General features: G+C 40.5%; 1 protein-coding gene across 5 annotated transcripts in view; it reads right to left on the bottom strand.

Annotated features, from left to right (window-relative positions):
- efr3a (EFR3 homolog A (S. cerevisiae)) overlaps nt 1-12989 on the bottom strand; it is a 217255-nt gene that overhangs the window by 12279 nt on the left and 191987 nt on the right. For 3 of the 5 annotated variants that reach the window (XM_078173425.1, XM_078173426.1, XM_078173423.1), the window contains 6 exons: nt 12839-12906; nt 9936-10063; nt 2584-2669; nt 1425-1473; nt 904-1007; nt 197-246 (listed from right to left, as the gene is read on the bottom strand). In XM_078173425.1, coding sequence (XP_078029551.1) covers nt 197-246; nt 904-1007; nt 1425-1473; nt 2584-2669; nt 9936-10063; nt 12839-12906 — 485 coding nt within the window. The remainder of the gene's footprint in view (nt 1-196; nt 247-903; nt 1008-1424; nt 1474-2583; nt 2670-9935; nt 10064-12838; nt 12907-12989) is intronic. The other 2 variants (XM_078173427.1, XM_078173424.1) reach the window with 1 other exon arrangement.

The following is a 12989-nucleotide window of genomic DNA, read 5'->3' as shown; positions in this document are numbered from 1 at the left end:
CTTCATCCCAGCGTCTCACAAAAAAGCTCTCCCAGCACTTTTATTTAATGATGTGCTGCGTGAGGGTATGTTTCTATGACAACAATATCTTGACACTAACGTTAGCTAGGCAGCTAACACAACAACAAACAACTAAATCTTCCAGCTATGTAAAGGTACTCTGTGCAAATCATGTCTTAAATTCAAGACTACTTACCTGATTGTAAGTTCAAAGATTTGTGCCAGCCGGTCGTGCAACATGTTCGCCTGCAAAAATAAAACATTCAAAGTGAGCTTGTGTTTATTTAACAAACAATAATAGTTATTTTTGACACTACTGGTTCATTCCTGAACACTCAGTCTTTTTTATCAGCTTCATTAGCCCCTTTTACACTGTCAGATTTTCCGTGAATGTTGGGCTGTTTTGCTGGCAAGCTGCGAGCGTTTAGACACACAGAGCCAGATTGACGAATTGATCCGAGGTGCCCAATTTTCAAGTAGCAAGAGGGAAACACAAACCTGACAGACACTGTAAAGATGAGCAACTGGGGAGACAAGGAGTTGCGCGCCCTCCTTGTCCTCGCAAACTAAGAGGCCATTAACTGTCAGATGATGGGGACGGTGAAGAACGGGCCGACTTATGAGAGAATCGGTGAAGGACTGACCAGCCACGGCTTCCCTCCCACGTCACTGTTTACGTCACACGCTGAGCTACACGTTTTGTTACTTGCTCACGCCCCCCATTGCCCCGAAAAAGACACATTCTGTATAAACAAAAGTAGGCAGGCGGCATTTTGCTGCACTCCCCGACTTTGTTTCTATACTGCCAATGCTGAAAAAAGACTGATTGGGCTTTCCTGCTAATTTGCACAGTTCCTATCTAAAAAGGGCTGCTGTGTTTTGTCTCTTTAAGTTGGTTTTTACCTTGGACTCGCAGTGAGCAGCGATCTCCTCAAATGGAGCTTTCTGGAACTTCTCCATCACCTGACGCCTCTTCTCCCTCTCCTGCTCCTCCAGGCCGGTGGTATCTGAGAACAGGTGGAGGTCAATCTCAGTGACTTTAAATGATGACACTGGCACTTAAACATAATGAGCTTATAATCAGCATGAGCAACATAAAAAGACTTCTGAGACATGGCAGAATATAACGTTTGGCTGCATACATTTATGTCAAAGTTGTTTTTTCACAAGCAGAACAGTAAAAATATCCTTGGGAAAGTAAAAAACAGGCCACATGAGAGCTGTATATTAACTCTGACTTCACTTACAGATTTAGTCACCCATGTCATGACAGTGAGTAAATCTTTGTAATTCATGGGACATTACTGTCAACATTTTGGCTACTTGTCAGAGAAGCCCTGGCCTGAAGGAACTCTTGACAACAAGCCAAGTATTTCATTTGCATTCAGGACGACACACTGGGATAAACTTTTCTTTAATCTCACCGATGGCCTTCTTCAGGGTCTCAAACGTGATCTCCTCAGCTAGCTGGGACTGCAGACAAATAAAAACACAGAACATAGTGTCAGCATGTTGATCATTCACCACCTTGTGCCTCACTTACTAAGAGACTGTGGTGATGAGGTGTGAACTGAAGATGTCATCTGACAAAGCATTGTAGCCTGGACAGCACAATCACTGATGAAGCTCTGTACAGGAAAACTAAAGGGCCATTTTGTCTTATTTACTGAGCCCAGTGTTAGTCCAGGCAGCACACGATGTCAAGCTCAGCTCACATCCCAGCCCCTTTGCATCCTTCAACCCCTCAACCAGCTCCTCCTTTTGTTGTGTCTGACTTATCAATGCCATTTCTGTTTGTCATTGATGCCACTCTGTTCTGTTCCTGGAGGGTCTTCGTCTCCATGTAGGCACACGGAAGGGCAGGGAAGTTTGCTCTCTCTGCCTCAGGCTTTCCTCGTATGCACATGAAAGGGCAGAGAGGTGTGCGCTCTCCACCTTAGGCTTTCCACGCAGGCACGTGGAAGGGTGGAGAGGTGTGCCCTTTCAGCCTTAGGAAAGGCAGAGAGGCCCCAGAACAGAGCCATACTGTCAAATATAATACTGCAAATAGAAATAAAGTTTGCTTTGACTAAGGTGGTCCTGACTGAAATATAAATCTGGTACTGTTGGTTTCTAAATCAGTGATGAAAATACTTGTTAGAAGTCTGCTGGGATAAACAAGGAGGGCCGGATCAGTATTAACAGTCGAGTTTCCGTAAGCATACTGTATTTTCAAAGCATTTTTAAGTATGGCATTAGAAAAGCTGTATAGAAACACAAAAAAATCGTTAAAACTTCCTCAATTGCGCAAAAATGTTTTCATGCTCAGCTGAGGCAGGTTTTTCCTTTAAAGAAGAAGAGCTGCTATAAATGGATATGGAATAAGTTCTAACGTAGCGAACATTTAAGCCTAGCCTATAGCACCAACATCTGAATGAAAATATAACATATTGGCACACACAGTGATGCCAAATCTGATTTCTCTATATTGGGGTTTTGGAGTCACGTGTGAAGGTTATAGTTTCCTCTTTATCTGATACCACATCCCTGCTCAGTACCATCTCAGTGTGTGTTCTGTGTTTCTTAAAAGAAAATTCGACTGACCTTGTCTGGAAGGCTGTTGGACATGATGTCCACCTGAAGAGAAATTGTGTCCACAAAACTCTTCCTCCTAGTCAGACGATCTTCATCTGCAGGACAAGAGACAAGTCAACCAGGGATTATTATCACCTTTAAATCCTAATATGTATACTGGGTAAACAAACAATGCACACAACAGCACAACAGGCAACTTACGGAGCACATTTCTACGTAGTAAAATGTAACATTTTTTAAAGTATTTTTAAAAAGGGTTTTAGGTGCAATCTTTCAATTTCATGGTGTTTTTAAGTGTTTTCTATGTCACAAAACACTGGTCACAAGTTGTGATGTGCAGTGATATTTCATAACATGTCAAAGGCCATTCAAGGTTATTATTTTGTCCACTTTTCTCATCACTAAGCATCCATTTTGTTTCAAGTATCGAAGCAGCAGTGTGCGCATGACTTGAACACAGCCACAAGCAGCAATTCCAGGGTTCAAGCCAGCATGGACCTTTAAAACTTGAAAGCTGGGTAGGATCAAGACCTTTGACAGTTTGGTCATTTATTAACGTACAAAACTGTACCGGGCCACGATCTTTTTGAAAACACTGTTGGTCGACTGCAGAAACATTTTGTGGCGATGCTTGAAGGGCTTAGTTTAAAAAATCCACAAAATTTGGTGATGTTTGAACAAACTGTCATTGATTTATGGTCAAATTATGCAAAAGGCCACTGCACTTGTTTGGAACTGGTGGCGCCCCCTATTGACTGATATAAAAATAATTTTACACATGTTCAACAACAGAATTCAACATTGAATCTGTGGTGCCCCTAGTGGTCGATTTTTATGACACTTTAAGGATATGTCGCTAGTATGTGTGTGTAGACAATTTCTGCAATTTTGTGATGACTGGCTAAACGGTACTGGAGTTAGGTTAAGTTTTTATTGCATTTCACATCACCAGAAAAACAACAGCACTGGACGTTTGTCGCTTAAAATTAACAGTGTTTTCCCGACAAGTGACCTCATATAGTTGTGGGGATACTGACAGTCCTCTCTCTCTTTCCTGCCGATTCAACATGTGAAATCAGCATCGGCAACAGCGGAGCCCGTCAGTGAATGAAATCACTCTGATCGGTTCAGCTCAGCGCAAGAGAAGAGAAATGGAGGTGAGGAAAGTAAACAAAGAGCTAAAGTCAAGAGGGAGTGAGCCAAAAACAAACTTGTTTCATAAAGTCAGATTATTTTTCTTTAGCCATTGAGCTCTTTAGCAGAAACGTTTCATGATGCTTTGTGTTATGGTTTGCTGGCGCAGGGTAAATATCCTCTCGTCTTTCAACATTGGATTTTGTTAATGAACGTAGCATTATTTCATCGCCGCCACTTCTCTGAAGTCGGTTTGGTGTGTCTGGGCCTTCAGAGGCAAAGGAGGAAGACCACTTAGGTGAACATCAAAGCACACGGCTGTAAAGTGTGTTTGACACCAGACACCGCTGTTCATATCCCATCAACACCCTCCACCAAAACTGGTTTCTTGAAACCAAGAAGACAATCTTTCTTTAACCTGCACCAAGTAGTTTAAGTTGCTTAAACTTGGCTATCTTTGACTGACACATCATCGATTTTATTATTTAGATATGAGAGCTTGATGTTATGTTCTTCAGGGCCACTCGATAACGGCACTGACTTCTCCACTCCCTGACACCAAACTGCATTTTCCACACAGCCAGACTCAGATTCTATCTTGATGTTGTAGTTTAATACAACGACGAACAAATCCGTCTGATCCTGCAGAGCGATAACCTTCTCCTCAGGTACCTCGCCCCCCAGGAGGGCCTGTTTTAATACATTCTGTATTCATCCACACAGCGCTGGTGAAAGTAGAACCAACACAAGTACAGCTACTTTCTCAAGTTGAGGAACAGCATGACGTCAAGGTTGTCTGACGACGGTTCGAGGAGTAACGGATCAGATGAGGTGTGAAAACACACACAGAGAGGAGACAACAGAAGCACTCTATAATTGTTGCTTGCATGAGTCACAGTGACCTTTGTTGTGCACTTTGAGCAGGTATGACTCAGCAGTTGGCCTGAAGCCGCTCACGATGAAACTGATCTAAACAGAAAAGAGGTGATAGAGACAGCGAGCTGCGTGCTTGCAATTATATTATGGTTTTAGCTTTTGGCTCACGCTCTCATCTATCATACAGAACTAAACCAGGATTATCTGTAATTCTAAGATCACTGACATAATGAGAATCCAGCAGAGAGGAATGGACTGAAAACTCAGGAAAGGGAGAAAAACTCTGCAAGTTTTTGACAGATCATAGATCCTCCTGACAGCGGAGCTTCTGCTTGGTATGGACTGTTAATTTCTCAGAGCTATTTGGGGAAAGAAGGACCTGATAAGTTTGAAAAACTAAGCATTGTCTTTGTTTTTGAAAATCAATGGGTTTGAAATAACGTATAAAACTTTCTTTTGATGCCTCAACATTGTGCAAAAACAAAATTACAAGGATGCAAACTTTGTTCAATGTTTTGTAACTCAGTGGGTTAGGGGTCACTGTTTAAAGCTAAAACTGTACAAAACTCTTTATTTTGATGCCTGAATATGGCTGTGCAAAAACAAAATTGAAAATAATAGACCTACAACATATCTAAAAGCCTCGTGATTTGTTAATTTTAGTAACTCTGTATGATTTTACCTTGCTCTGTCTCAGCTGATTGGCCTGGTGGAAGTGCTGCAATAATATAAAGTCCCGATGTCCTCCACTGAGCGTTTCAGCTCGTTATTATTGCTAAATTTGGTCAAATTTGTTCGCCTTATGAATCTACAAATGTTAAGCATACAAAACAGTTTCAACCACATTTGATCAGGTTTTGTACCTTCAGTGTGTCTCAAATCGCAAACTTCTGTACTAACCAATCAATAATTTGAGTGCACTAAGTGCGTTCACACTGCATAGTATGGGAAAATGCAGTGTACTACTGGTGCACTCAAAATGGTCCACAGGTTATAAATGCTGCTATGACAGGATCCTGACTTAAAAGGTGTTGACTGTAGTGCCGAACCCACTGAGAATCAACACTGACTCTGCAGCTCTATGTGGCTGTTAGCGTCTTTAAACTCATTGCTGTTCTCTGGCTGCTAAGACTGTGGGTTCATCTCAATATCCCTCCTCGACTCCTCTATCCTTGATCACTTGACCTGGAAATTGATAAAGACTCATCATCTTGAAGTCTCATTTTGTAAAATTGGCTCAGAGGAGTTCAGGAGAGAGGAGGCTTTCAGAAGAGAGGGAAGCGAGGGTACACGAGTGCAGACTTCGCGGAAGTCTTATACCGACCGACACATCCCCCTGATTGGATATCTGTTATTGACTGGACAGCTGATTGGACTGATCTGATAGATCACAACATCACTGGAGTTTCACATCAGAGTGAAGACAGATAAGAGATTAAACTCAAGTGTATCACTCCCAAGTTTTATATTTTATTTGTTTTCTGATTCAACACTGAGTTAAAAATCTGAACAAGAAAAGGAAACAAACAACTTTCTTTATTTGTTAGAGAGATTTTTCTCTTCTCGATCTGTTATTTCCCTCATCAACTTTTATTAAGAATACAATCAAAGTCAGAGAGTCTGTCTGTCAGCAAGAAACACTTTTTACATCGCTGAGCATCATTTCCACTCAGTCACACCTGAGGCTGATCATTCCTGAGCGTCGAGTTAATGAGTTTCCCTGAAACATTTGGCCTAATAAATGATTTCCAGTGTTCAAAAACCACCGCAATCATATTCTGGGTTATTAAATAATGAACTCTAAGTCATGAAAAATACAAAAATAAAGCTGACTCGTGATGCTTTACAGGAAAAGACGACTCAATTCACTAAAGGCATATTTCCTTGTTCCTTCTGTCCTTGCATCTCTACTCGTGTCTTCTGAGAGCGGAGCTAAGACACGAGGAAGAGACACAACTGAGAGAAACGTAGATGCGAGATCAGGTATTGAGATGAACTCTGTATGTTAAGTCCTTCAGGCTCTCATCCCTCCCCCAGCCATTTCTACAAAACAAACTCAGACAGAGTAAGTACTTCCTGCCCCGAACCAAACAGCAGCCATCATTTGTTCTGTTTGAATTAATAATAAAAACTGACGCTCAACACAATTTAAACAAGACTTTCTACACCAACAACACTAAGCACGATGACAAACAAACACAAACAACTCCAATAGTCATACTCTACATGGATACATCTAACATGAAGTAAATGTACTCACCATAACATTTCCAGATGCAATGCAAGCAAGATAGTTGTGAAAATTACCAAACCATTCTGTTTCTGTGCACAGTGTAATGCTGCAGCTACGCACAACAGCTATCACTGGAAACAACAAGACAGGATTCATCTAAAGTTGGTCAGTCAGCTGAGGGAGTGGGACAGGTAGTATCTGATCTAGCAGGGCGCTGCAGTCCTCTATGACAGATTGTATTTTTGTCATCTAATATCTCTCAGTGCATAAAAGACAGCCAGTGCTATTTAATGTCATTCAAACTGCCTCTTTCATGGTTGCTTTCCCCAGTGGTTCAGAAACAGAGCTCCTCAAAGGTGCATGAACCACAATCAGAACTATCAAAGCAGTAATTCAAACACAAACATACTTTTATTAATGCTTTGTTAAATAGGTCTGTCCATCTAAACTAAACCCAGTGATAATGGCAGATCAGCGACAGCAGGTAACTGTGTCCACACACAGACTCGTCTACAGCTCTACTCTAGCTGGTTACCTCTGGACGTCTGCTTGCACCTGTGGAGGATTTTTCCTACTGTGTAAAGCACTGTTGTTAGATGACAGCATGGCAGAGGGAAGAAAACAGAAGCACACTCTTTGTTAGGAGAAGGACGAGCCAGACACATCTCTCAACCTGTTACCTGTTGGATTTGATGTGAACCTAAGCCTTTAAAAAAACAGTGTGACTGAGATCCTTGATAAGAATGTAATAATATCTTCCTTGCCTCAGGTTTAAAGTTTACTTCCAAAGCTCGGTTTATGAAATAAACGAAGAGATAAGAAAATAAATCTTGAAAATTCCCAAATAATAAATTATTTTTCTTGCTGATTTATGTCGTCCTGGTGTGAAATATCCCTTCATATTGTCAGGGAGGACAACAGAGACCTTTTGTGTAATAAAGCTCATCACACAATGGGTTTTTTTAAGTTTATTTTCTGTTCACTGAACAACTCCTGAAGCTGTTAATCCTTCAAAGCTCTTTCGGATAATCTTCACCAAGAGTGCCAACAGTTCTGAGGGGCACGGTGAGTTTAAAATAAGATGAAATAAAAATGTAACACAATGTACCAACAGAACACAAACTGATCTGACTTTAAAATAATCTCTTAGGCTCTCGATTTTATCTTTAGTGTCCTCTATAGTATCGTGTCTGTTTTGTGTCTATCTTGGAGATCTTTGGAGACTTTACATCTGCACTAGTATTTGAACAATATGCAGAAGCTTTTGAAAATGAGTCAGGGTGATTTTAAGAGGTTAAACGAGTTTGAAGAAAGGGAATCGCACATCCAACTGTCTCAGATGCGGGTGCGTTGGAAAACATCACTTGAGTCCTTGAATATAAATTCCCACACACTGCTCTTGCTCACAATTTATTAGGAACACTGACGTTCCAGTCCTCCTGGACCTTCGTCAAGAGCGTTCAACACCATTATTTCCAACATTGAGCTTAAAGGGGAACTACTGTTTTTTCCAACCTGGGCCCTATTTTCCGATCTACTTTTGTCTAAATGAGTGATAGGATGTTCAATATGTGACATTTCTCCAGTACGAAGCTAGGGCTGACCTGCCTGCAGCCCGTGAGCGCACGCTATATTAAATAATAGGGCACTCAGACAGCGTCAAACAACGTCAAAATACGTCCACTAAAAGTGCATTTTTTTCACACAGATAGGCTCGGATTGTTAGTATAATTATCTGACAACATAATGGAAAGGAGAAATGAACGTCTGTGTTTACCTTTAGCTGGATTCAGACATGTTCCTCTGCCTGTTGCTGCTCCCTCTCTCTCTTCGTCCGCTCTTCAGTTTCAATGAGCTCTGCATCTGTGTACTCCGTGTTCAAATAAATACGGGCGCTCATCAAATTCAAATGGCTCATCCAGATCCAGTTGGTCAAAATCGGGTAAAAATTCAGACATGTTTGTTGTGGCAAGTCAAAACACTCACTCAGAGAGTGAAAGTCTGGCTCTGAAATCTCACGTCTCGCGAGATTTGAGTTGTTGCAGTAAGTTACTGCTGGACTGACCTTACAAACGCGAGGAGTTACTCTGTTCGGAGTAGCCATGGCTGAATTTATACCCGATTTTGACCAACTGGATCTGGATGAGCCATTTGAATTTGATGAGCGCCCGTATTTATTTGAACACGGAGTACATGGACGTACAGGGACGCAGAGCTCATTGAAACTGAAGAGCGGACGAGGAGAGAGAGGGAGCAGCAACAGGCAGAGGAACATGTCTGAATCCAGCTAAAGGTAAACACAGATGTTCATTTCTCCTTTTCTCCTTTCCGTTATGTTGTCAGATAATTATACTAACAATCTGAGCCTATCTGTGTGAAAAAAATGCACTTTTAGTGGACGTATTTTGACGTTGTTTGACGCTGTCTGAGTGCCCTATTATTTAATATAGCGCGCTCACGGGCTGCAGGCAGGTCAGCCCTAGCTTCATACCGGAGAAATGTCACATATTGAACATCCTATCACTCATTTAGACAAAAGTAGATCAGAAAATAGGGCCCAGGTTGAAAAAAACATTAGTTCCCCTTTAAATAGAAACTGACCCATCCATTTCACAGGTGTGCACAGGTGTGAGGGAGTTAATCAGCTGTGGGTGTGTTTCTCAATAACTGACAACAGTCTGTGCACCATATGTCACATATCCCACAAATGACAGAACAAGAGAACAAGACAAACATGGAGAAAACCTGGAGGACCAAAACGTTAGTGTTACTAATAAATTGTGAGGCTGAGCAAAAGCAATGTGTAGGATTTTCTGTTCAAATTTTACATATATTTACATTCAGTTTATTTATTAGCAATTCCATCAACACAAATTTGTAGCACTTTATTTATGTTTATATCTTAACTATTCATTCAAATTTTATGTCTGAGTTTCAGATTTTGCTTTGAATTGCAAGATTTTCTTTTGCCAACGACTGTTTCTCTGTAACTGTTGGGCTCATGGTGATAATAATCGATTTAAACTTGAAAACTGAAATATTTGCAACACCTCAAAGTTATATAAAAGAGCCTGTAAAGCTCCATGTAGTTTGCAGAGTGTGACCTGGTCCGTCGTACCTGTGACCTGGGGAACGTATGGGATGGAGAGTCTCTCTGCGTTGTATCCTGGTCCTGCCAGACACTCCGCCATGTCAGCTGTCTGGAAGTACAGCGGTCTGTCCTCCTTGTTCAGAGATTCAGGGAGTCTGCGAAGAAGAAGGAGAGGGGTAAAAACTACGACCGTCGAAATCGCACATACGTATCTCCAACAATGTATCAGGATGACTTAGTGCTAAATTTGGATAAATGTCTGGGGTGTCTGCACAATCTAACCAAAGTCAACTGAGCTGTCCAGAAGCTGAAAAGCACTCACATCTAAATTTAGTAACTTAAATAAATCCCTGCATGTTTCACTGCAGGGGGTCATACTAGAAGGGAGATTTAAAATCAGAAATAGATTCTGGTTCTTATAATCTCATAATCATGTTTCATCAGCAGATGCCCGGTGATTTTGGAGCTTCAGGTGAAGTTGAGACTGCTGGGTGTGTTTGTGTTTTTTATTTTTCTTTTCTAGTACATAACAGGAAAGGTGATGCCTATTTTAAAGAGACATCACAATGAACATTAAGGTCTTTTGCATAGTAAATTCCTGTCTTTGTTTATAGCATATAAATTAAATTAACCTTTGACTGTAACTGACTGGTGTTAGTTTTGTCTTAAACAAAAATTCTACTTGTATATTAAAGCAAATTTAGCTTTTATTTATGGTAAAATTTGAGTTGTAAACTAGAATTACGGCCCCACGGTTGTAATACTCCATGCACCAGTCAAGTTTCTCTCACAGTTTACATCCATGTCTGTGAAAACATGGAAGCTTCACACAAAGAAGATCTATACAATCAGCACAGTTTCAAATTGGACACCCAAGATTGGAGTCACCAATTCAGTGTCTGACCAAATACTTGTATATATTAATATATTTTCACACTAAGGTCACAGCTTGACCATCGACCTTCAACCACGAATTTCTAATTAGTGTATTCTTTGGTCCAAGTTGACGTTTGTAACAAATTAAAAGAAATGGCCTTAAGGTGTTCTTGGGTTAGGGTTTTAGGTTTTATTAGATTCCAAAATGAAAAGTTTTAGCTGTGACAAAAATTCCTGTATGGTATTAATAATAATAATAATAATAATAATTCAGGTATTTATTGTGCAAATGTAAGTTTTTATCTTTGGCAAAATAAATAATTTGACTGATATTAAATTTTTAGAGTTCAGCTAAACACAAATTTAATTTGTGGGAAGAAAAACACACAAATTTAGGTGTAACAGAATTTAAGGATTTTTTTCAGTTGGTCCAATTACCATTTTTTTCAGTGTAAACCTCAATATCAATATCAAATAGCAACACTAAGATGCCAGAATCTGAATCTGTCTTTTTCAAGTAAATATGTAAAAAATCAGTTTGATATTGATGCAAACCAGTACAGGATGTGATCCAAGACTGGAAGGGATTATGGATAGTAGGAGGCTTATATTGACAGCTGATAACCAGCACTGTGTATCATACTATTCCCTACCTCTACATAAGGGAGCTCTGGTTAATGCAGGGCAGCTGCTCAGTGGCTAGTTTCAGACTGTGGTTGCACTATGAAACTGCTGAGTGGAAACGTTGGTAAGTGAGTGAATCTTAAGGAGGATGCTAGGGAAAAAGATTTTGATGAATAATAGTTGATTTAAAGGTTTAGCAGAACCTTTGAAACATCCTCGACATTTTGATCTCGTCTTTGGCTTTAAGCTGTCATGTTTTTACCAGAGTTTCGGGTTGTTGTTTTTTTCAACTTGATTTTAAAAACTAAATCTCCAAAAATCTCACCTCAGGCACGCTGAGCATTTACAAGTGGATCTCTCCTTTGTATCAGAGATGTTTTTGTTCTCACAGACATCAGAACTACGTTTAGTGGAGTGACTCTGATCTCAACATTTGGAATAAAGAGCTCTCGCACAAATAAGACTCAGGGGCTTCCTGAGCTCTTTCAGAAACAACAACAACAACAAACACATGTCTGGGGAGTTTTTCTTGGTTTTCATCAGTCTGACACCAGAAAAATACAATACTGAAGTTTTAAGACGACTGGGAAAGTTGAAGAAGAAAAACTTTTAGAAATAGACACAGAGTTGGTGATTCAAACTAAACTTTCATCTCTGTCAGAGAAAACTGATCTGAATTCAGACTGTTTACTTACAGCACAGCTACACTCACAGATAACTGAGCCTCCTACCTGCCTGACAAACACCATCAACCCACAAACCTTCTCCAGTCCGGACTGAGTGGAGTCCTGCGGGGTGAAGCTGTGAAGGCTGCGAGCGGAGCTAGCTGCTAACAGCCACCGCTGCAACTAACAAACTCCACAAATCCATTCAGCAGCTCCACCATCCACAGTCAGACACACACGGCTGATTATTTACTGCTGAATTACAGCTCACAACTCGCACCAACAGCTGACGCTGCTCAATTGTGAGTGTTTTTGCTGGCTAGTGAAACATCCTGGTGCAGACTATTTACTGGAGTTTACCAGCCTGACGCTCATGAGGCATTTCAAGACAATTACAAGCATTGCCGTTCTCGGCTTTCAGTGTCCGATAGTTCACCACAAACATTTTCCTCACGTCTCATCTCATCATTCTTAGTTTTTATTTTCAACATCTATTTCTAGCTCGTTATTGTCTCGTTTTTCATCATGGAAAAAAAGGTGGTTGACAAAAACATTTCATCATAGTTTTTGTCAATGAAATTAACACTGCTTGTTGCACTGAAACATTTCTTTTTGTACCAAAAACAGTACTGTGATTTGATAGCCTGCTCCAATGTTATGATGATTTTTATGGCTGTAGGGTAGTTAGATTTGTGCTGAGCCTCACCTGAACCTAGAAGTGTTTATAAATCTAAAGCTCAGCTTTGTAAAGTAGTGGATACTTACGGACACTTGTCCCTGAAGATGTGCTCTGGGAGGAGGTACGGAGCGTCCATGTTCCTCAGCTCAATAACCTAAAGAGAAAACCACGCCAAGGGTATAACGAAGAATGACATTAACAGCAACTAAAAACCATGTTTAACAGCCAAAAACAGTG

Source organism: Epinephelus lanceolatus, chromosome 12 (assembly GCF_041903045.1).
Source record: "Epinephelus lanceolatus isolate andai-2023 chromosome 12, ASM4190304v1, whole genome shotgun sequence".
NCBI lineage: Eukaryota > Metazoa > Chordata > Actinopteri > Perciformes > Serranidae > Epinephelus > Epinephelus lanceolatus.
This window is presented reverse-complemented; position numbering and strand designations above follow the sequence as displayed.